The sequence below is a fragment of the Oncorhynchus mykiss genome, chromosome 20 (genome assembly GCF_013265735.2).
Source record: "Oncorhynchus mykiss isolate Arlee chromosome 20, USDA_OmykA_1.1, whole genome shotgun sequence".
In the NCBI taxonomy this organism is placed as follows: Eukaryota; Metazoa; Chordata; class Actinopteri; order Salmoniformes; family Salmonidae; genus Oncorhynchus; species Oncorhynchus mykiss.
The window spans coordinates 31,129,301-31,155,163 of record NC_048584.1 but is presented as its reverse complement, the minus strand read 5'-3'; the positions used below and the strand labels follow the sequence as shown (position 1 = coordinate 31,155,163).

Sequence of the window (25,863 nt, the reverse complement as noted above, 5' to 3'; positions counted from 1 at the left end):
TACCAACACCAAAGCAATCCCAGATCATCACATTGCCTCCACCATGCTTGACAGATGGTGTCAAGCACTCCTCCAGCATCTTTTCATTTTTTCTACGTCTCATGAATGTTCTTCTTTGTGATCCGAAAAGCTCAAACTTAGAGTCGTCTGTCCATAACACTTTTTTTCCAATCTTCCTCTGTCCATTGTCTGTGTTATTTTGCCCATCTTAATATTTTCTTTTCATTGGCCAGTATGAGATATAGATTTTTCTTTGCAACTCTGCCTAGAAGGCCAGCATCCCGGAGTCGCCTCTTCACCGTTGATGTTGAGACTGGTGTTTTGCGGGTACTATTTAATGAAGCTGCCAGTTGAGGACTTGTGAGATGTCTGTTTCTCAAACTAGACACTCTAATGGACTTGTCCTCTTGCTTAGTTGTGAACCGGGGCCTCCCACTCCTCTTTCTATTCTGGTTAGAGCCAGTTTGCGCTGTTCTGTGAAGGGAGTAGTACACAGCGTTGTACGAGATCTTTAGTTTCTCGCATGGAATAGCCTAAATTTCTTAGAACAAGAATGGACTGACGAGTTTCAGAAGAAACTTATTTGTTTCTGGCTATTTTGAGCATGTAATCGAACCCATAAATACTGATGCTCCAGATACTCAACTAGTCTAAAGAAGGTCAGTTTTATTGCTTTATTTAATCAGTACAACAATTTTCAGCTGTGCTAACATAATTGCAAAAGGGTTTTCTAATGATCAATTAGCCTTTTTAAATGATAAACTTGGATTAGCTAACACAACGTGCCATTGGTAATGGGCCTCTGTACGCCTATGTAGATATTCCATAAAAAATCTGCCGTTTCCAGCTACAATAGTCATTTGCAACATTAACAATGTCTACACTGTATTTCTGATCAGTTTGATGTTTTTTTAATGGACAAAAATGTTGCTTTTCTTTCAAAAACAAGGACAGTTCTAAGTGACCCCAAACTTTTGAACGGTAGTGTATATTTTATATAGCCTTTATATAGTCTTTATTTAACTAGACCTCTTTCACGAGAGAGGAAATAGAGGAAGTATATAATTTAGGTCAAAATATTTACATCACAGTAAACATTTCATATTTCATATCAATCAATTGTTTAGAAAGGAAATCATACAAATGTAGTACTGATGAAGTGGGTGAAATCCTAGAACTAGACCATGCCTTTCTCTCTCTCTCTCTCGCTTTCTCTCTCTCTCTCTCTCTCTCTCTCTCTCTCTCTCTCTCTCTCCCTCTCTCTCTCTCTCTCTCTCTCTCTCTCTCTCTCTCTCTCTCCCGCTCCCGCTCTCTCTCTCTCCACTCTTCTCCACAGTTAACAAACAATCACAGTAAAAGCCTGTTGTAATATTCACAGCAGGGTAGAGGTCTTCACGGATCCACCTGTACCCGAAACCCGAATCCGGGACTGGAGCAGGTCTGGATCTAGAATTCTAAATAATGTCACAGGTCTGGGTCGGATCTGATATGACTGTCACAGGTCTGGGTGGAATCTGATATGACTGTCACAGGTCTGGGTTGGATCTGATATGACTGTCATAGGGCTTGTATATGTGTAATTTTAACTGACTTGTCCGGAAGGGGCCGTACATATCCGAATGCTACAGTTGTAATAGGCTCCTGAGTGGCGCAGCGGTCTAATGCACTGCATCTCAGTGCTAGAGGCGTCACTACGGCGCACAATTGGCCCAGCGTCGTCCAGGTAGGCCGTCATTGTCAATAAGATTTTGTTCTTAACTGACTTGCCAAGTTAAATAAAGGTCTACTAAAAAGTATAGAGAGAGAATGTTATAATATATGCTGCTGCTTTTGCTTTTCACAAGAGTGGAGCGTTGGTGTGTTTAGCATGTTGTTGTTGTTGTTGGCCAATCATATGTCATCAAAGTGGCAGTAGGCTACAGTCATAGAGCTTCAGTGTGTGGCAAAAGTTAGGAGACATTTAATCAATAGTTCATGAAATAAAAATGACTGAATTAAAAGTTAGAGGAGAAGGATAGGCTACAACGACCAAGAGCCGACAGGTAGTCTGCTACTTAATATTCTGATTGTTGTTATTTGTAACTGTAGAATGAGAAAGCGCACGCACTGGAGCCTCAATTAACCTAGCTAGCTAAAGTTAGCTGGCTTAACTAGCTTCTCTCGGTTTGATGCAGTCAAGACAGGTACTACGTAATCATATGTGATGAGAAATAAGCGAGTTGGCTTGGTTGGTTGCTGTTTTTCATCTTCCCATCCGTCCATCCTGCTCCCTGTGTCACTCACTCACAATACGGCCCCTCCCCCGCCTGCCAGAGCCCCGCCTCTCTCCCTCCTTTTACGCTTTATCTGCTCCGGTTAATAAAGTAGCTGAAAAAAAAAATATAGGTCTATCCGACCAGGTCTATTTGAAACAACACCTCTGCAATAAAATTAAAATGTGTCACCCCATCCATGATGTCAACTATAAAGAATACGAACAAAGGCATATAAGAATAAAAAATATTTAATAAAAAAATCTAACAATACACAACATACACATACTAGAAACTAGCTAGAAACCATTATACACAGGCAGTTAGAAAAGCCAAGGCTAGCTTTTTCAAGCAGAAATTTGCTTCCTGCAACACTAACTCAAAAAAGTTCCGGGACACTGTAAAGTCCATGGAGAATAAGAACACCTCCTCCCAGCTGCCCACTGCACTGAAGATAGGAAACACTGTCACCACTGATAAATCCACCATAATTGAGAATTTCAATAAGCATTTTTCTACGGCTGGCCATGCTTTCCACCTGGCTACTCCTACCCAGGTCAACAGCAATGCACCCTCCACAGCAACTCGCCCAAGCCTTCCCCATTTCTCCTTCTCCCAAATCCAGTCAGCTGATGTTCTGAAAGAGCTGCAAAATCTGGACCCCTAAAAATCAGCCGGGCTAGACAAAGCTGGACCCTTTCTTTCTAAAATTATCTGCCAAAATTGTTGCCACCCCTATTACTAGCCTGTTCAACCTCTCTTTCGTGTCGTCTGAGATTCCCAAAGATTGGAAAGCTGCTGCGGTCATCCCCCTCTTCAAAGGGGGGGACTCTCTTGACCCAAACTGCCACAGACCTATATCTATCCTACCCTGCCTTTCTAAGGTCTTCGAAAGCCAAGTCAACAAACAGATTACCGACCATTTCGAATCTCACCATACTTTTTCTGCGATGCAATCTGGTTTCAGAGCTGGTCATGGGTGCACCTCAGCCACGCTCAAGGTTCTAAACGACATCATAACCGCCATCGATAAGAGACATTACTGTGCAGCCGTATTCATCGACCTGGCCAAGGCTTTCTTATTGGCAGACTCGACAGCCTTGGTTTCTCAAATGATTGCCTCGCCTGCTTTACCAACTACTTCTCTCATAGAGTTCAGTGTGTCAAATCGGATGGCCTGTTGTCTGGACCTCTGACAGTCTCTATGGGTGTGCCACAGGGTTCAATTCTCGGGCCGACTCTCTTTTCTGTATACATCAATGATGTTGGTCTTGCTGCTGGTGATTCTCTGATCCATCTCTACGCAGACGACACCATTCTGTATACTTCTGGCCCCTCCTTGGACACTGTGTTAACTAACCTCCATACGAGCTTCAATGCCATACAACTCTCCTTCCGTGGCCTCCAACTGCTCTTAAACGCAAATAAAACTAAATGCATGCTTTTCAATCGATCGCTGCCCGCACCTGCTCGCCCGTCCAGCATCACTACTCTGGACGGCTCTGACTTAGAATACATGGATACCTAGGTGTCTGGTTAGACTGTAAAACTAAATGCATGCTCTTCAACCGATCGCTGCCTGCACCTGCCCGCCTGTCCAACATCACTACTCTGGACGGCTCTGACTTAGAATATGTGGACAACTACAAATACCTAGGTGTCTGGTTAGACTGTAAACTCTCCTTCCAGACTCACATTAAGCATCTCCAATCCATAATCAAATCTAGAATTGGCTTCCTATATCGCAACAAAGCATCCTTCACTCATGCTGCCAAACATACCCTCGTAAAACTGACCATCCTACCGATCCTCGACTTCGGTGATGTCATCTATAAAATTACTCTACTCAACAAACTGGATGCAGTCTATCACAGTGCCATCCGTTTTGTCGCCTCAGCCCCATACACTACCCACCATTGCGACCTGAACGCTCTCGTTGGTTGGCCCTCGCTTCATACTCGTCGCCAAACCCACTGGCTACAGGTTATCTACAAGTCTCGTAGCACACGCTCTAGCAGGTATATCTCACTGGTCACCCCCAAAGCCAATTCCTCCTTTGGTCGTCTTTCCTTCCAGTTATCTGCTGCCCATGACTGGAACGAATTGCAAAAATCTCTGAAGCTGGAGACTCACATTTCCCTCACTAGCTTTAAGCACCAGCTGTCAGAGCAGTTTACAGATCACTGCACCTGTACTTAGCCTATCTGTAAACAGCCCAACTATCTACCTACCTCATCCCCATACTGGTATTTATTTATTCATTTATTTTGCTCCTTTGCACCCCAGTATCTCAACCTGCACATTCATCTTCTGCCGATCTACCATTCCAGTGTTTAATTGCTATATTGTAATTACTTCGCCACCATGGCCTATTTATTTCCTTAACTTACCTCATTTGCACTCACTGTATATCCACTTTTTTGTTTTCTTATGTTCTACTGTATTATTGACTGTATGTTTTGTTTATTCCATGTGCAACTCTGTGTTGTTGTATGTGTCGAATTGCTACGCTTTATCTTGGCCAGGTCGCAGTTGCAAATGAGAACTTGTTCTCAACTAGCCTACCTGGTTAAATAAAGGTGAAAAAAGTGTGTGTGTTAAAACCAGTTAAATGTAATTGAAAATGTAATCTACGTAATCCCCAAAAGTTATTATTTGTCATGACAGGGCCATAAACAATAACTAGTAATGCTGCATACTCCAAGAAAGATTAACATCTCACCTTTCTGGGAAAAATAGTTCTAAATTGCTGAGGTGCAGTCACTTTTGAGGATACAATACACAGTTCAAATATGATAAAATATGCTATATTTGATGTGATGTATTTCCTAGTTTACAAATATAGTATAACCAAATTACAAATTTAAAAATGCTACAGTGATGAAAACACTTTATCCTGGTGCGCTACAATGTAAGGAATGCAGGCATGTGCTTTGTCAGTGGCTGTGACGTGAAGTTCAGCCAGGAGTTGATGGACAATAAGGAAGAGCCAATGAAATGCTAGTAGGTACATCCCAGCTTCAAGTGGGTTCAGATTTAACATCCTACAGCACACAGGCTAAAAAAATATACTACTGTGTCCGTGGAAACCAGGGCTATCGCTCAATGGCAGCCATTTCGGTCTATAATGTCCACAGATCGATTTATAAGCAAAGATATCTGTTGGATCTGGTACCAGGACCACACAGGTCCCCTAAATAGGGGACTTTACATTTAAGAGGATTATCAGCCTGAGAAATATTGTGTGGGAAAACAATGTTTCAGTGAAAATATAATTAATCCAACGTACATATGTGCTGCTAAACCATTACTGGCAAAGCACAACTGTCTATTAAGATGCAGTCCGGAATCTTAAGCACTTACAAATTAGTAACGTCACTAAACAGATGGTACTGTTTGCTAAACAGATGGTACTGTTAGCTAATCAGATGGTAATGTTAGCTAATCAGATGGTACTGTTAGCTAATCAGATGGTACTGTTAGCTAATCACATGGTACTGTTAGCTAATCAGATGGTACTGTTAGCTAATCAGATGGTACTGTTAGCTCATCAGATGGTACTGTTAGCTAAATATGAGATAGTACTGTTAGCTAAATATGAGATAGTACTGTTAGCGAAATGTAAGATGGTACTGTTAGCTAAACAGATGGTAGTGTTAGCTAAACAGATGGTAGTGTTAGCTTAAGAGGGCTGTTAGCAAATAGTGGTTCCCAAGGTGCTTTGTGAAGTGATTTTTTTTGGACAGATTTACATTTTGACAAATGCTTTTGTCCCAAAGAGGGAAGCACCTCTTGAATATAGTGCATAGATGGATTAAATCCAGTCGGGGCTTGAAAGGAGAGTGAAAGGGAGGGAGGGGAGTTAGAATAGACTGTCTGTGCCAAATTATTCTTGGCCAAACAGAGGCTATTTTCGTACATTACACTGCTAGCTATCATCAAAGCATCCAATCCAAGTTAAGTCGTAATATGATGGTGAATTTTTGGGGTCCCATTTATGTCCAAAGGGCCTTATGTTCTCAAAATGTATTACATAATGTGGCTTTATATCACTTTCATTAAGAAATAGAGCTGTGACTGAGTGAAAGGGAACATTTGCCTTGATTCCAAACTGATCATCTCCGTTAAACCATTGTTTCACTGTAAATATACGTCTTTGGGTATATTAAAGTTTTGCAATGACAGAGATAATATAAATCAGAATATGAAATGGGGAGATAAAGGAGAGGGATACAGGAGAAAAAGTGACTGGCGGAATGGGTGAATGAACTGCTGCACTATGTCACTATATCAAATGGATTAGTTTGAATTCCAGGCTAATGGAATACTGATCTAGCAGTGAAGTCTGCCTTCTACTGTGCTTCATGCTTCTAACAAGAAGACTCTGGAGATCGTTTCCTTGTACGTTGACATTACATAAAATACATTTGTCTGCACAATTGGCTAGTATTTAGAAATCCTAAATTTGTACCTTTCTGTTAAATAATTTAAAAGCTTTTCTATTACTTTGATCAGATGAAAGGATTACAGGATTTGGCTAAACTGCGTCACAGAAACACACACACACACACACACACACAAATCTCTTTTGTTTGGTCGGTCTGCGGAACAATTATTTAAATGCACTGGTCTGTAACCTGCCCGAACGATAAGTTCTCAGATTTAGCCCTTTCATCGTTCATTGGAGGAATCACATGGACACTAGTTGTGCGTCCCAAACGGTACACTACTATTCCCTTTATAGCGCACCACTTTTGACCAAGACCCATATGTACTGCACTATAAAGGGAATACGGTGCCATTTAGGATGCATCCTTGGACTACACAACTCCACATTCCATCATAATGAAATAGAATCAATGTGTTTGTCATCGTACATTTGCTTATCATTAAACAGGCCGGGTGAAAGTAGAACAACAAAACATCAAACAACATCCCACTACTGTATTGTTTCTGCATCCCTATTAGCACCCTGGTCCCTTTATAGTGCACTACTTTTGACCAAAAAACAACAAGGGATGGGGTGGGTGGGAAGAGGAGTTGATGGGAATTCTGAATGAGAAGGCTCTGACAGGCTGTTTTGATTCCCCATCATTAACCAGTAGTGTTCCCATCAGTATCCACGAGTTGGCTTGAGTAACCACTAAGAGCTAACAGTATAAGAGGAAAACTAGGGCTCTGCTTAACAGTAGTGCACTATATAGGGAATAAGGTGCCATTTGGAAGGCTTTGTCTGCGTACTGCCCATTTTAAATCAGGAGAGCTCTTTCTAGTGTTTTTATTTATATTTGAATTATATAGTAGCTGCACTGCCTTGCAAAATTATTCACCCCCTTTGTTGAATTACAACCTGTAATTCAAATGGATTTTTATTTGGATTTCATGTAATGGACATACACAAAATAGTCCAAATTGGTGAAGTGAAAAAAATATATATACATATTTAAAAATAAAAAAATAAATACAAACAGAAAAGTGGTGTGTCAATGTATATTCACCCTCTTTGCTATGTTGCTCCTAAATAAGATCTGGTGCAACCAATTACCTTCAGAAGTCACATAATTAGTTAAATAACGTCCACCTGTGTGCAATCTAAGTGTCACATGAACTGTCACATGATCTCAGTATATGTACACGCGTTCTGAAAGGCCCCAGAGTCTGCAACACCACTAGGCAAGGGGCACCACCAAGCAAGCAGCACCATGAAGACCGAGAGGCTCCCCAAACAGGTCAAGGACAAAGTTGTGGAGAACTACAGATTAGGGTTGGGTTATAAAAAAATATCAGAAACTTTGAACATCCCACGTAGCACCATTAAATCCATGATTAAAAAATGGAAAGAATATGGCACCACAACAAACCTGCCAAGAGAGGGCCTCCCACCAAAACTCACGGACAAGGCAAGGAGTGCATTAATCAGAGAGGCAACAAAGAGACCAAAGATAACGCTGAAGGAGCTGCAAAGCTCCACTGCGGATAATGGAGTATCTGTCCATAGGACCACTTTAAGCCGTACACTCCACAGAGCTGGGCTTTACGGGAGAGTGGACAGAAAAAAGCCATTGCTTAAAGAAAAAAATAAGCAAACTCGTTTGGTGTTCGCCGAAAGGCATGTGGGAGACTCCCCAAACATATGGAAGAAGGTACTCTGGATAGATGAGACTAAAATTGAGCTTTTTGGCCATCAAGGAAAATGTTATGTCTAGCGCAAACCCAACACCTCCCTTCACCCAGAGACCACCATCCCCACAGTGAAACATTTTGGTGTCAGCATCATGCTGTTGGGATGTTTTTCATAGGCAGGGACTGGGAAACTGGTCAGAATTGAAGGAATGATGGATGGCACTAAATATTCTTGAAGGAAACCTGTTTCAGTCTTCCAGAGATTTGAGACTAGGGCGGAGGTTCACCTTCCAGCAGGACAATGACTCTAAGCATACTGCTAAAGCAACACTCGAGTGGTTTAAAACCTCTTAAGGATAGGGGGCAGTGTTCGGAAGTTCGGATGACTGACTTGCCCAAAGTAAACTGCCTGTTACTCAGGCACAGATGCTAGGATATGCATATAATTGGTAGCATTGGATAGAAAACACTCTAAAGTTTCTAAAACGGTTAAAATAATGTCTGTTAGTATAACAGAACTGATATGGCAGGCGAAAACCAGAGGAAAATGTTTTTTTGAGGTCACAGGCCATTTCAATGCAAAAACAAATAGATAGGACCCGGATTGCAGTTCCTATGTCTTCCACTAGATGTCAACAGTCTTTAGACAGGGTTTCAGGCTTGTTTCTTGAAAAACGAACAAGTAGTTGTAGTTTATCCAAGGCATCCCTCATTAGAAAAGTAGTCTTGTTGCGCACTTGTTGAATGTGCGTGCTCTTTGTTATTTATCTTCCCTATTGAACATACTATTCTCCGTCTTAAATGTTATCGATTATTTAGATATTTGCTTACCTGAGGATTAATTAGAAACATCGTTTGATTTGCTTGGATGAACTTTACCGATAACTTTTTGGATTTGTTTGTATGCATGTTGAACGAGTGGATTACTGAAATCAATGGCGCCAACTAAACCAACTTTTTTTGATTTAAAGAGGGACTTTATCGAACAGTTTGTCTTGGAATGGCCTAGACAAATCCCAGACCTCTATCCAATTGAAAATCTGTGGTATGACTTAAAGATTGCTGCAACTTGAAGGAGTTGGATCAGTTTTGCCTTGAAGAATGGGAAAACATCCCAGTGGCTTGATGTGCCAAGCTTATAGGGACATACCCCAAGAGACTTGCAGCTGTAATTGCTGCAAAAGGTGGCTCTACAAAGTATTGACTTTGGGGGGGTGAATAGTTATGCATGCTCAAGTTTTCAGTATTTTTTTAAATTTCTTGTTTGTTTCACAATAAAAAAAAATATCTTAAAAGTGATAGGCATATTGTGTATATCAAATGATGCAACCCCAAAATCAATTTTAATTCCAGGTTGTAAGGCAACAAAATAGGAAAAATGCCAAAGAGGTGAATACTTTCGCAAGCCACTGTATTTAATTAACTGTATGCTACTGTCGTGACGTTGTATTAGTTAATGTGACGACTGTTGCTCATCGAATGATTACAAGTTTCTAATTGCGTGATTAACTGAATCAGGCAATTCTTAACTAATTAACCTGGGGCACCATGGGAAAACTAGTTTTTATTGAGTTTCTATTTCCCAAATTAACTCACTGAATATCAGATTATCGATTTTACAACAGACGCTAATTAACCAGTTGCCTCTAACAATCTCGTTCTGAACGTCGTATAGCCCGTGAATCTACACAGACCCGGGTCTCACTTATGAATTCGTACCACACCAACCTTAGTTAAATATTTATTTACTAAAAAGCTAAAATGATGATAAAAGATACACATAGACATAACACATTATAGGCTATTGATTAGAACTTAGTATAACGGGCCAACACACTATGGCGCGTGTTACCCACAATGAGGATTTCAAAAGAGAGAGAAAAAAGAAAGTACACAAGAGAAATGTACATTTGGGTGAATTTGTCAGCTATGCTATTCTAACCCTAGCCTTGCCTCAAACTGCCGCTCTTATGGGTCAGAATATAATGATGTAATTACGTGGGGATGATCTCAGAGGATTCTCTGCGTAGGCCTTCAGCTGTTCGAGAGTCCTCCCGATGTCAGTGTCCTTTATGGCTTAGGAGTATGTTCCCTCACCCTTTGCTCTGGAAGGAGTCTCCTGAGGACAGACAGCTCTGTAGCTCAGAGCTCAGAGCTCGATGGGAGATGGAGGCTAGGAGGTTCGACTTGAATTCACCCGCTTAGACACAGCTACTCATCCATAGCTTGGGTAGAAAAGGATTTCTTTGTCCTCAAACTGGCATTGCGTTCTGGGTTCGCTGACTTTTTAGACCTCGCTGCAGCTGGGGTCACGTAGTCCTGCTGTAAATTCTATACTCACAGGTTTTATACCCTTGGGTCAGAAGTGGGCGTAACCGCCTTTAGGGCAGTTCTCTGTGTGTACCAAGTTAATTAGGCAAGGTCTAGATTTTATTCAAATCCAATTTTAGACAACTAACTTAACATTTCATCTTCCCCAAAACATTCTCTTTGATTTTGATTTTTTCCATACAACGTACAATGTATAAACATCAAACATATACTAGGAAACCTCTTCACATTACAATGTTTTCGTAATAACGTAATCTATTAACCTTTAATAACAAAACAATATTGACATACATTTTCATATTCCATCTATCGTCATGACCACCATTGTGGCTGACGGAAACCATTGTTCCAAAGTCCCTTTATTTCATGTTTTATTAATGTTCTGAGGCTGGTTCTCCATAGTAACAGGACAAAGGAATTTGTCTGTGGCCTGAGATTTACCAGTGGCGTGAGGGGTCGTAAAACCCCCCAGAACTCTCCTCCTCTGTTGGGGTTGAGAGATAATCTGTAGAGTTGTGGTCTCCTGTAACCTGACCTGGTCATGACAATACATCACTTTTGTTGGACGCTACACAAAGATGGATCGCTCCTTCATGCAGTGAGTCACGCGACCGCGGCTTGCTATATAAAGCAGGCAGACAGGCATTGAGGCTTTCAGTTACTGTTCGATTGAATGTTATAATGGGCAAAACGAGTGACCTAAGTGACTTTGAGCGTGGAATGATCGTCAGTGCCAGGTGCACCAGATACAGTATCTCAGAAACGGCCTGGGCTTTTCACGCACGACAGTGTCTAGGGTTTACCGAGAATGGTGCAACAAACAAAACACATCCAGTCAGCAGCAGTCCTGTTGACAAAAACCGCTCATTGATGAGAGAGGTCGAAGGAGACTAGCAAAAATCATGCAAGCTTACATGCAGGCCACAAACAGACAAATAAAGGTGCGGTACAACAGTGGTGTGCCGAATGGTGTCTCGGAACGCACAACTCATCGATCCTTGTCACAGATGGGCTATTGTAGCAGACCACTATACCGGGTTCCACGCCTATCAGCTAAAAACAAGAAGAAGCGGCTCCAGTGGGCACGCAATCACCAACACTGGACAATTGAGGAGAGGAAAAAGATTGCCTCGTACATGACCGCGAGTTCAGTTTACTTGAGTTGTCGTCGTGGAACATTTCTGACACTTTGTAGAATGCCCCAAAGAAGTCAGGCTGTTCTTGAGGCAAAGAGGGTTCCGCCCCGGTCCTAAGTTGGTGTACCTAATACACTGTTCAATGACTGTTCTTTAAAGCAACATGTTAAAACACGTTAGCAAAATTTAAATGATTCAAGTTGAGTGTCTGATTTCAAGTCCAAATTGTGAATGTACCTTAAGAGTCGCAGCCTATCCAATCATTAATCCTTGGCTCCTCTGTGAGGCTGCAGAAGCAGATAGATAGTGTGTCAGTCTGTCTGGTGTCCCTGTGGATCTGAAAGTGTCATTCTGTCTGTCTGGAAGCTGCTTCCTGCTGTTCCCTCCACTTAAACACTACCACTACTCTCTCTCTCTCTCTCTCTCTGTCTCTCTCCCCCCTCTCTCCCTCTCTTGTCTCTCGTCACACTCTCTTTCATTCTCCCTCTCTCTCAGGGAGATATATATCCATCCCACAGACTACAGGATATTGGATTGAAAAGATTAGAGGGATTTTCCCTGAGGATTTTTTTGCCTTGTTTTATTAAATACAACTGCACTTGACTGTCAGAGAGAGAAAGAGAGAGACATAGAGAGAGAGAGAGAGAGAGTTTGTGTGTGTGTGTAAAGCTCGTTGACAACGCTTTTTCATGAGAGGGTTGTCTTACCCGTAACCACCCTTACAACCATCAATACACAAACCATGAGCTATACACTATGTTGTTTGTGATGGATGCATCTTCTCATGTAAGCATTATGTATTGTAACATGCAGAAATAGCTTATGTAAGACAACATGTACACATTTCATTCCTTTGTTAAAATTATGAATGGTTGAACCAAATTATAGTTTGCCACATGCACGTGTTAAAACATATCGAACTAGCCACCACATGAGTTTCAGCACCGTGGACAGCACCTCAGCGTAAACTGCATGGATAGCTGTAGCAGCAAATCACCAGTTTAAAGCATGCTGACACTTGCTGTATCAATGTCAAAAAGATTATACACCTACAAACAAACTTTCAAATAATTAGTCAGTTTGTAGTCATATGTTTAACAAAATGGACTCATTTCACTCTGTTAGCCATGTATAATTATATCTAGCAATCTGAATCTGATTGGATTGAACTCCACATAATGAGAGACTGAGGAAAGAGATCCTTCACAAAGAGGAGGAGGAAAGCTAGATCCCTGGCTGTGTGTGTGTGTGTGTGTGTGTGGTGTCTCTTGGGTTTCAGAAAAATACGTTGCTCTTTGATGCTGCTGGTTGGAAGCCACTCTATATGACTGAGTGTTGGAGTACTGTATGCAGTGAAATAGTAAATACAGCATTTTATTGTAGACGCAGCAGGCCCACTATAAAAACAATCAGTAGTTATAATGATAGAGGAAGGAGGAAGGGTGGGTCTCAAACTGGGTCTGTCATTTTTACAGCACGGATCATTTACACTGTACCCCCATGATGAAATTCCCATTTTCCCGTAGTCATTGGCATCCAACTGATATGTGGTAATTTCTCCTTGTATATTGCAATAATGACTATACTCCTAGGGCTATATTTCTGCTCGTGGAATTACAAGACTATTATGAAGAACCTCACATAGTAAGATCATATTGCATGAATTAGGCTGAGTGGTTTAAAAAGAGAAAAGCCAGTTGCTCTAATTTCATGAGCAGCATGCTGCAAATTATTTATAGCTTATGTTTTATGATATCTTTGAAATATGCTGAAATAGCCAAATGTACGATACTCTATCCTGTATTGTCTCCTTAATGCATTGCAACCAGGCAACATTACATCAGTGTTTAGACTATTTTCTGTGGCATTGCAACAAGCAAGATGTAACTCCACATCTGTAGTACTATCGCAGATATTGTCAGTCCCTCGGATTAAGGTTATTAGAATTGTAAGCTAGTCTGCTTATGATTATCCCATTGGATCAGGCAGGCGGTCGGACGACCCACAAGATGTCAAAGAATAGAGAGCTCTTCTGTGCATCTGTTCCTTCCCACTATTCCCTCTGTCTGGACCATAGCAGATAAAGGAGTAAAGGACGTCTTCGTGGAAAAAGCCGGACAGGCGGATGGGCTCTCATTGTCCACGTATCAACTTAAAGTAGAACAGTGTAGTGGGGATTTAAATCCAGATACTGGCAAAGCTAGCAGTACACTATACAATATATAATCACAGTGTATTGGGGATAGGGATTGGGAGACTATACTGCCATAGCTACTTTAGCAGTAGCAAGTTTGTAGGCTACATACGAACTGGCGGTATTCAGTAGGGAGTATCATACTTCCTACAGTATGTTTTGGAATTGGAGAAGCTGTCAGCAGGAAATGTATCATGCGGTTGTTGGTACATGTACACGGTACATGTAGAATGGCTGTTACTATTTCCACTGAGGATTTTCAGTTTCCCATTGCTTTAGTGTATTTTTTAGAGCCTTTCCATCTCTTGTTGCAGCCAGAGGGATGCCATAAAATCAACAATGTAACAAATGTACAACAGAGGAATAGGGTACTGGAGTGGTGGTTCTAGCTTGTAAGGCTCCCTGGGTAAAAAAAAAAGAAGCAACAATATGTCTGTGAAACTATATATTCACAGTATTATGAATGAATTGCGGTTTATTTGGTAGCATTTCGTAGTGTGACGGAATTTACTAATTGCATTAGTACTGTATAAAGTTAGAGGTGCTCTATTTGATAGATTCCCCCGCTCCCCCTACCACGGACTTCCAGTGGGGAGACCTGAGGTCAACCTCCCCCTCCCCATCTCGTACTTCTGAGTGGGAGACCTTCCCAGGCAGTAGCCTGCCTAGCTCACAAACTGGAATCAGGGCGCCCACCCCGACAAGGTTAATTGACCCATAAGTCCCACACACATGACGTGAAAATGAGCGATAGAAAACCGATCTCGCAAATGTCACCATTTTCCCCAAAATTTGGACGGGCACCCTGTGCCACCTCCGGGAAGACGTTGCTCTGGGTGGCTGCCCATGTCGCCTATACCTAAATCCACCACTGGGCTACTAGATAGCCACTGTATACCCTCTACCCACTTGTTACTTAGCCATGCTAGTTCAGATTTCAATGCACTGGTATGATAGCTATCTAGCCATGCTAGCTCAGCATCAGATCAATAGAGGGATGACAAATGGGCTAATGATAAGCTACATAAAGCCGAGATTGTGCTTGGTCTGAATGCATTAAAGTTCCAGCAGACTAAGCTGGTGAGTGCAAAAACGGTGTGTGTACCAAATGGCAACCTATTCCCTATATAGTGCACTACTTCTGGCCAAATGCCATAGTGTTCACTCAATAGAGGTTGGGATAGGGTGCCATTTGGGATGTAACCCTGCAACCCTGCACCGTGCCTCGAGCTTCCAGCTGCAGCTGGCTGTGGGTCTTATCGATTTCTATCAAGAGCGGCTGGTCACTTGGCCCCCATCCTTTTCTTCTTTCTCTCTCTCTCTCTCTCTCTCTCTCTCTCTCTCTCTCTATCTCTCTCTCTCTCTCTCTCTCTCTCTCTCTCGCTTTCCTTTTCTCTTTATCCTTCCATTACCCCGCTCTCTTTTTCACTCTCTTGCTCTCTTTGTCTCACTAACTGCTCTTGCTTTCTTTCTGTCTGTCTGTCTCTCTGTCTTCCTCTCTCTTTCTCACTCACTTTCTCCTCCCATCCATATCCCCCTCTTTCTCTCTCACCACTAACTGTGGTCTGTGGAGGATAATGAGGAATATGGTGATGGCCGTAAGACATGCCACTATAACCTTCCTCTGGTCTTGTGTAATGCATTATGGTGTGTGTGTGTGTGTGTGTGTGTGTGTGTGTGTGTGTGTGTGTGTGTGTGTGTGTGTGTGTGTGTGTGTGTGTGTGTGTGTGTGTGTGTGTGTGTGTGTGTGTGTGTGTTTGTGTGTGTGTGGAGATCAGACCAGACTGCACAGCTGAGCGATGAGCTACACACTCTCATTAGTCTTGATTTGGCCTAAATTGTAATTTAACAACACATTGATCCATTCATTTTCTCTGAATCGGTAGAATGGGTGGCATTGACCTTTGAGACTGTTAAGTCACTTCTATTTTTCTCCCTTGATGCATCTGTGGTTTGTTTCAGGTTTTCTGCTGCTTTGTTCGTGGATCAGAAAAGTTGGTGGCTAGAAAGTAGTGGGGCGTAGGCCGTATAATGTATATGTGGGTGGAAGAATTCTTTGCAGTAGAGATTTGCAATGTATTATCAAAAATCAACAGGTACTGAGAAATGCTTACTTACAAGCCCTTAACCAACAAAGCAGTTCAAGAAATAGAGTTAAGAAAATATTTACCAAATAAACTAAAGTGAGAATAAATAAATTAAATCAAAAGGTAACACAAGAAAATGACAATAACGAGGCTATATACAGGGGGTACAGGTACAGTGGATTTATTTTTAATTCAAGGCAAACTTCACCAGCATAGCTATTTGAAGAATCTCAAATATAATATATATTTGGATTTGTTTAACACTCTTTTAGTTACTACATGATTCCATATGTGTTTTTTCATAGTTTTGATGTCTTCACTATTATTCTCCAATATAGAAAATAGTAAAAATGTAGAAAAACACATATGGTATATTACAATGATAGAATCCACAATCTGCCTGGAATAGTAATGCTGATCTACTCCATCGATTTAATCAGTCAAGAAGAGCTATGTCTATTTGAACGGAAGCATTTAAAGAAAGCTCGATGAGAATGTTTGTCAGATGCGTCTACATAATACAATCTATTACACCTATGCAGTACTCACACATACATTTGATTATAACAAGTTCATAGTCTACCTTTTGAGAGTTTATGAGTAATTAACTCAGTTAAAACGATGTTAAACATTTAAGTTGATCTTTGAAAGTACACAGAGAAAAAGTGGGCCAATTGATTTCTTAATCATTGTGACTGCGTTATTACACAGCAAATGAAGCCTGCTTAATTCTCAACATGTCATCATGATAGGCACAGGCGGCAGCCGTGGCACTGAATTTGAAAGCTCTGTTATGTTATTTCGACATTGTAGAGAATTGTCTTCATAACGAAAATGGTAAAATATGCACTATGCTAGTTCTGTGAAACGGGTAACGTGTCTCAGGGCATGACGCAGCTGGAGGACATGTTGTAATTAAATTAGCAGGCGTTATTAAATTATAGGCGGCAGTAGCGGTGTGTGTATAATTATAATTATTTTTTTGTCATTTTAGCAGACGCTCTTATCCAGAGTGACTTACAGGAGCAATTGTGGTTAGGTGCCTTGTTCAAGGGCACATCGACATATTTTTTTACCTCGTCGGCTCAGGGATTAAAATCAGCCACCTTTCAGTTACTGAACCAAAGCTCTTAACCACTAGGCTACCTGCCACCCCAAGTCACCGAGAAAGCCAAGTCAAGACAGTTAATAAGCCATATTACAACCTGTGTTGTGATAATTGTGTTGTTTGATCTGTAACCCATTCATACGCCACCATGATATACAATAAGGCCATGACAACAAAAAGACTACAGTCACACAATGGCGTAATAAATTCAACTACACATTAGTTTGTTTCATCACAAAGCCGGAGAGTACAGTGAAATCCACAAAGCAAACAGATGCCTACTGGAGAACTTATTTGTATTGCTTTTAATCTTTTTAAATGAATTTATCTTTTTAACACTTTGTTCTAGCTAGCTATTTGTGTAGGTCACCTGCAGCATGGTCAAGCAAGTTAATGTTTTCGACAGTTTACAAAAAAACTACTGATATAGAACAACAGAGTTACCTCAAGTCAGCACAAAGACAACAGGAGCACTGCCTCTGTTATTCCAGCACCATTTCAACTTAACATTTTAAACGTCATTATCCCAATGTGATGAAGTGTAGGGAGAAGCAAGTGTAGGGAGAAGCAATCTTCTGAATTTGCCTAAGTGGTGTTCAAAGTTAGGAGTTGCCAGGCCTAGACCCTTTCTTTGGTCATAAAAGTACCAATGCTTAGCTTTTAATTCTCTCAAATATTAGGCTACACAGAAATCCAGAGGGACATTCACTGAGCTAAGGATTTTGATGATAGTTACTCAAACCGATAACATTTGACAGTCGGTGAATGAAGTAGAGTTTGATGCTTCAGTATGATATAAGTAACTCAGCCCTTCATAGTAGCTCAGTCCTTCATAATAACTCAGCCCTTCATAGTAAGTCAGCCCTTCATAGTAGCTCAGTCCTTCATAATAACTCAGCCCTTCATAATAACTCAGCCCTTCATAGTAAGTCAGCCCTTCATAGTAAGTCAGCCCTTCATAGTAACTCAGTCCTTCATAGTAACTCAGTCCTTCATAGTAAGTCAGCCCTTCATAATAACTCAGCCCTTCATAGTAGCTCAGTCCTTCATAATAACTCAGCCCTTCATAATAACTCAGCCCTTCATAGTAAGTCAGCCCTTCATAGTAAGTCAGCCCTTCATAGTAACTCAGTCCTTCATAGTAACTCAGTCCTTCATAGTAAGTCAGCCCTTCATAATAACTCAGCCCTTCATAGTAGCTCAGTCCTTCATAATAACTCAGCCCTTCATAGTAAGTCAGCCCTTCATAGTAAGTCAGCCCTTCATAGTAAGTCAGTCCTTCATAGTAACTCAGTCCTTCATAGTAACTCAGTCCTTCATAATAACTCAGCCCTTCATAGTAAGTCAGCCCTTCATAGTAAGTCAGCCCTTCATAGTAAGTCAGCCCTTCATAGTAAGTCAGCCCTTCATAGTAAGTCAGCCCTTCATAGTAAGTCAGCCCTTCATAGTAAGTCAGCCCTTCATAGTAAGTCAGTCCTTCATAGTAACTCAGTCCTTCATAGTAACTCAGTCCTTCATAATAACTCAGCCTTTCATAGTAACTCAGTCCTTCATAGTAACTCAGTCCTTCATAATAACTCAGCCCTTCATAGTAACTCAGTCCTTCATAGTAACTCAGCCCTTCATAGTAAGTCAGCCCTTCATAGTAAGTCAGCCCTTCATAGTAAGTCAGCCCTTCATAGTAACTCAGTCCTTCATAGTAACTCAGTCCTTCATAGTAAGTCAGTGCTTCATAGTAACTCAGTCTGCAGTACAATGAGTGGCACACATGTTTTAGAATGTGAAAACAAATGTCATACCCTCCAATGCACGCACACACACGCACACACACACACACGCGCGCACACACACGCGCGCGCACACACACACACACACACACACACACACACACACACACACACACACACACACACACACTCTTTTAACCTAAATCCAATGACATATACAGATGGTCTTGAATGCAGGCTGTGTGTGGAAATGTGCTGTATGTGTACAGGCTAAATAAGAGTAATATTGGATACAGATGTTGTATGCAGATGAATTTAGTAGTATGCCTATTACTAGAGAGGCAATGTTATGCTCGGTTTTCGGCTATGTTTACTGTATGTGTACTAGCTGTGTACAAGCTGGTGTTTTGACTATAATCATGGGCTCTACACGGCACTATGTCATATACCAATATGTATATAGTGTTTTCTGCATGGGAGTCGAGCTAAGTGGAGTGAAGTGCATTGTATTGTTGTGTGGTATTAGCAGCACAATGGCAGTGGGATCGCTGCTTCGTCAAGGGGATTAGGCAGGTTTATTCCTCTGCCAGGATTATCAACCAGCTGGGGAGATTTGGGAAGGGAGAAAGTGGTGTGTTTGTGTGTGTGTGTGTGTGTGTTTGTGTGTTAAAACCAGTTAAATGTAACTAAATGTAATCTACGTAATCCCCAAAAGTTATTATTATATTACTTGTGTGTGTGTGTGTGTGTGTGTGTGTGTGTGTGTGTGTGTTGTGTGTCTGTGTGTGATGGACAGGTGGGGGTTTGGTGTAAATGGTATCTGTCATAACATGATCCCTAGTTGAATCACTGTTAGAAAGGTACTACACTAAAGAAATAGTTGTATGGGTAGATTTGGTAAGGATAGTGTCCTGTTGTGTGTCATGGTGACATCTGTCATGAACCCTAGTTTGAGGAGAGGTTGTAAGATGACATTTACATTTTGTCCTAGTCTTTTTTTATTTGTCTTCATGTGGCGCATTCAGATAGTACAGTGAACATAGGATATAAAGGCAATTCATCTGCAACAGTTTAGGTCAGGAAATAAAACTACATGTATGAATTGAGAATTTTAAGTTCAATTTCGGTTCAACGTGGTTTGAACGTACGTAGCTGGGTAGTGTAGAAACATAATTTGAACTACTCTTGGCTTTAGTCAAGTCATTCTGTGTAGAAATCTGAATTAAGGTTATCTGTCTTGGCTTTTACTTGTTGGATGGTCTTAGATGTTGTCATAGGTTGCCATGGAGATTTTTCCCCTATCGTTGACCCTGCTTTTCTATTTGTTTGATGGATGTATAGATTTTTATCAGAGTGTATAGAACTACACGGTTGGATGAAAGAAACAACATACATTTTTTCAAGCTTAAATTACTGTAAAGCAGATTTCATTGGATGTGATATTCTTATTTTGAAATGCCATTTGGTTTTGAAATTACTAATATAAGAGGAAGAGAAACGCTAGAAACAGAGTAATAAAATGGTGATATAATCATTGGACAGATTGTGCATCAAAAACCCATTTTTATTAAAATGACACATTCATAGTTAAAAATATCAAAATTATCCTTGTCAAAATACAGTCACAATCCAGAGAACACTCTCACCCCGGTGAAATGTTTGAAGTGTTTATGTGTTCCTGTGGGATGATAATTAAGAGCTGTTCTTTAAGGTATAGATATATCAGCAAACAGCCTCTGCTTTATTACTTTTCTCCTCATCGCTACTGTTGTCACTTCACCATACCAGCTCAAAGCTTGTTGCCACCCCAGAATGCTTTTTGAATAGGAAGCGTGCTTCTCATCATCAAGCTATCCTTTTGTGAACAAAGTCATAGCCGCGGGAAGTAGTTTGGGTGTGGGGGTGCTGTGATTTATTTTGCTGATAGGTGGTCCGCTAATACAGACTAGTAAAGGACGAGTGCACTACTTTAGTGAAATATATATTTTTTCAATTTATATATATATTTTTTATTCTGATTTTTCAGGAGGTGCTGCAGCACCATCAGCCCCCCTACTTCCCACGGCTATGATCAAAGTGCCCAATATTTCCTTATATGCCCATTCCAACCATGCCGACAGAGATGTACTGTATATGTAGCTTACAGTTGAAGAAATTACAAACATTTCCTTTTATTACCATAACAAAGTCCTCATTATTACAGTACTTGCATCCTATTTTGTTCACAAAATGCTGCTGCTCTCACACTTTTATTGGTTGGTTGTGGTGCATGGTGTCTGATTTGGAAGGGGAGCTGATATGCTGGTAAGTTTCTTGTTCAATAAATCGCTTGAATCGGGGCCTGAAACCATTGAGGAGAGGTAGGATACTTGTTTCATCTGATGGGAGCTAGGAGCTATGCTGTGTGGCCCAACGTCCAATGTGTAGGTATACCTACATGATAACATGGTACTTTCAGACAAAGAAATGACTCATTCTATAGTTATCACATAGCTCATATTCACTTATATACATGTAAAGCTATATAATCAAATTGCATGTCATTATTTATCTAATCTTAAAAGTTTGCATTCTCATGACTCACGATTTCTCCTTTAAATTGATAAATCAGATTAAAACATATTACAGATGTAATGCAAATGGTTTTAACTAGTGTAAAAACCAACCAGTGTTCACTTCTGTAAAGTTCATGTATCAATATTTCTACAGTCGACCTTCTGAATTGAATTATACGTCTGTTTTCTGTAACAGCCAGCAGTTTCACTGATTTACTAATTGAACACTTATAATACTTATATAACTAAATGTTGATGAGAAATGTTGACTGACCAATGTGTTGTTCTGTTTTAGGAGGCCTTTACATCCTCTCAACCTTTCAATGATTATTGCATGCTTTATTGTAACACATACTTCCTCCAAATGTAATGTTCCCCACCAGAGGCAATGGCATGACATGCTGGGCACCTAGTTTGCCATCGTTTTGGCAACAGACATGACAACTTTATCAGTCTCTGATAGTGTTGATAGACCTCACATTCTTTTTACTTTAAATTCCTTATCACCATGTCACTCATTTCACTTTGACTGTGAGGTGATGTCCCCTTTTAGCACTTTAGCACTCTCTGCTCACTACTAATTATTTATGAGTGCTGATCTGAGATAAGTCCATAGAATCTTAGTCATTATGATCTAAATGCTTAAACTGAACCTAGATCTGCACTCTTGCGCTGAGATACTTTGTTGATATGGGCCCAGACCTGATGCGACTCAACTCTCTCTCTGCCCTTTTGTGAAAGTTCAGAAATAGGCATGATTTCCCCGTCACACTCTCTCTCTTTTTCAGCAGTCCCGATTCACGTGGAAAATAAAGTATTATTGCATTTGCCATATTTCAGTTCAAACCTAAAATAAATATTGAAAATGTTAATAATGAAATATTGATTTTACTATATATATATTATATATATGTGTGTGTGTGTGTGTATATACATAGAGTACATACACTACCAGTCAAACGTTTTAGAACACCTACTCATTCAAGGGTTTTTCTTTATTTTTACTATTTTCTACATTGTAGAATAATAGTGAAGACATCAAAACTACGAAATAACACATATGGAATCATGTAGTTACCAGAAAAGTGTTAAACAAATCCAAATATATTTTATATTTGAGATTCTTCAAAAAGCAACCCTTTGCCTTAATGACAGCTTTGCATACTCTTGGCATTCTCTCAACCAGCTTCATGAGGTAGTCACCTGGAATGCATTTCAATTAACAGTAGTGCCTTCTTAAAAGTTAATTTGTGGAATTTCTTTCCTTCTTAATGCATTTGAGCCAATTAGTTATGTTGTGACAAGTTATGTTGGTAAAAGACCAAGTCCATAGTATGGCAACAACAGCTAATATAAGCTAAGATAAATGACAGTCCATTATAACTTTAAGACATGAAGGTCAGTCAATACGAAAAAAATTCTTCAAGTGCAGTCGCAAAAACCATCAAGCGCTATGATGAAACTGGATCTCATGAGGACCACCACAGGAATGGAAGACCCAGAGTTACCTCTGCTGCAGAGGATACGTTCATTAGAGTTAACAGCCTCAGAAATTGCAGCCCATGTAAATGCTTCACAGAGCTCAAGTAACAGACACATCTCAACATCAACTGTTCAGAGGAGACTGTGTGAATCAGGCCTTCATGGTCAAATTGCTGCAATGAAACCACTACTAAAGGACACCAATAAGAAGAAAGGACTTGCTTGGGCCAAGAAACACGAGCAATGGGCATTAGACTGGTGGAAATGTGTCCTTTGGCCTGTAGTCCAAATTGGAGATTTTTGGTTCCAACCACCGTGTCGTTGTGAGACGAGGTGTGGGTGAACTAATGATCTCCGCATGTGTATTTCCCACAGTAAAGCATGGAGGAGGTGTTATGGTGTGGAGGTGCTTTGCTGGTGTCAATCTGTGACTTATTTAGAATTCAAGGCACACTTAACCAGCATGGCTACCACAGCATTCTGCAGGGATTCGCCATCCCATCTGGTTTGGGCTTCGTGGACAATCATTTGTTTTCCAAAAGGACAATGACCCAACACACCTCAAGGCTGTGTCAGGGCTATTTTACCAAGAAGGAGAGTGATGGAGTGCTGCATCAAATGACCTAGCCTCCACAATCCCCCGATCCAACCAAATTGAGATGTTTTGGGAAGAGTCGGACGGCAGAGTGAAGGAATAGCAGCCAACAAGTGCTCAGCATATGTGGGAACTCCTTCGAGACTGTTGGAAAAGCATTCCAGGTGAAGCTTGTTGAGAGAATGCCAAGAGTGTGTAAAGCTGTCATCAAGGCAAAGGATGGCTATTTGAAAAATCTCAAATATAAAATATATTTTGATTTGTTTAACACCTTTTTGGTTACTACATTTTTTTGATGTCATCAATATTATTATACAATGTAGAAAATAGTACAAATAAAGAAAAACCCTTGAATGAGTAGGTGTTCTAAAACTTTTGACCAGTAGTGTACATGCATGCAAACATAAATATACATCAGCTGACAGACACTGCTCCCGAGTGGCACAGCAGTCTAAGGCACTGCATCTCAGTGCAAGAGGCGTCACTACAGTCCCTGGTTTGATTCCAGGCTGTATCACATCCGGCTGTGATTGGGAGTCCCATAGGGTAGGGCGGTGCACAATTGGCCCAGCGTCATCCGGGTTTGGCCGTGGTAGACTGTCATTGTAAATAATAATTTGTTATTAACTGACTTGCCTTGTTAAATAAAAGTGAAATTTAATAATAATAATTATTATTATTTTTTAAATCGCCCCCTTTCACTGTTACTGAACACTGCATGTGCCCTATTCACCACCTCTTTTACTTGGTCTACACCACTTTACACCTTATTTTATACCCTTTTCTAGCTTTCGCCAATACATTTGCTAACTCACTTTGTTTTCTCTCAGTTGAATGTACTCCTATAACCATTCTTTTGTTGCAGTAGACAGTCTAGTAAATGGGATTGAAAGAGTACATGCAGAGTGGGCACATGGCAGACAAGCTAATAGACAAGCTCAACAAGCTAAGTGACAAGCTAATGACAAGCTAGCAGCCAAGCTAATAAGCTAAGAGACAAGCTTACAACAAACTAGCAGACAAGCTAACAACAAGCTAGAAAACAAGCTAGCAGCCAAGCTCTCAGACAAGCTAACAACAAACTAGCAGACAAGCTAACAACAAACTAGCAGACAAGCTAACAACAAGCTAGCAGACAAGCTAACATTAACAGCAAAGCAAACAATGCTATCCAGAGGGGCCATAGCAATCCACTCAATATCTTAACAAGCTTAGAGTTCTTACAAATAAAGCTGTGTCCTGTATCCCAGGTAGGCATATGATCAAAGACTGAAAGTATAATTTAATGTCACGTTAATAATAATACATGGGATTTTTATAGAGCTTTTCTAAAACCCCAAAACGGATAGTTATGCAGAAAATAGTTTAACAGAAATTTGACAGATTAGAAGTCCTCTGCAGCATTGAAACACAGCCAGTTGTGTTGAACAGCTAAGAGATAGTAGGCCTCTGCAGCACCAAGACCTTTCCTCCGCTGGGGTTGTCAATACAGTACAACGTGGGGCACTTTGCATGTGATGTGTGATGCCTTGCATGGTTACGACATGCAACGGCCCTGTACCAGTCTGCATGCTGCTTAACGAATGTCTTCCTTTTCCTCTCTCTCCTTCCGCCCGTCCGTCCGTCCGCTTGCAGAAGACAACCATGTTGAAGGTAGGTATTCTACTTTCTCTTTTCTTTATCATGGTTTTATCATCTTTGCACCATGATTTAACTCACTAAAACCATGCTGTGGTTTTCATGGCTTAGATTACTCCTCATGTTTGTTATGTGGAAAAGTTGTTAAAATGTGCTACTGAAATGGTAAGTTGGCTCTATATCTTTTCTCATTTGCGGTTCTGGGTAGATGTTTTTGCAGCATGTGCTAGGCAATTGGTTCAGGAGAGATGTGTGGTTTGGGATAGTGCAATTATGGACTGGAAAGGTTATCTGTTATTAACACTGATTATCACCATCCTGATGAGAAATTGTGGAAAATTCTCTTAAATTGCTGCTGCATTGCAGTTGCTATTATTCTTGAAATCTCTCATAGATACATATCAATGAATATCAGTGAAAGTTCTGGCAAAAGTTGAGCTATGTATGTTAAGAAGTGGGTAAGTATTTAAGCTACTACTATACTATCAAACTGTGCCTTGGCTCTCCCACTGGTTTGAAAAAAATGATTCTGCAGGTTATTGTTGATGCACTACATTACATTAGTTAATGGTTTGGAAGGGATAGAGCAAACATTTTATGGTTTCTGCAAACTGCGGGAAGTATGCAATAGTCTG

At 40.6% G+C, this 25,863-nt stretch overlaps 1 protein-coding gene across 25 annotated transcripts in view; it reads left to right on the top strand.

The window, feature by feature from the left end:
* The window catches only part of LOC110498787 (neurexin-1a), a 556,706-nt gene that overhangs the window by 10,108 nt on the left and 520,735 nt on the right, over positions 1-25,863 (top strand). For 19 of the 25 annotated variants that reach the window (XM_036956167.1, XM_036956159.1, XM_036956174.1 and 16 more), the window contains exon 3: positions 25,226-25,243. The exons of the other annotated variants lie outside the window; for them this stretch is intronic. In XM_036956167.1, coding sequence (XP_036812062.1) covers positions 25,226-25,243 — 18 coding nt within the window. The remainder of the gene's footprint in view (positions 1-25,225; positions 25,244-25,863) is intronic. 25 annotated transcript variants of the gene reach the window in all.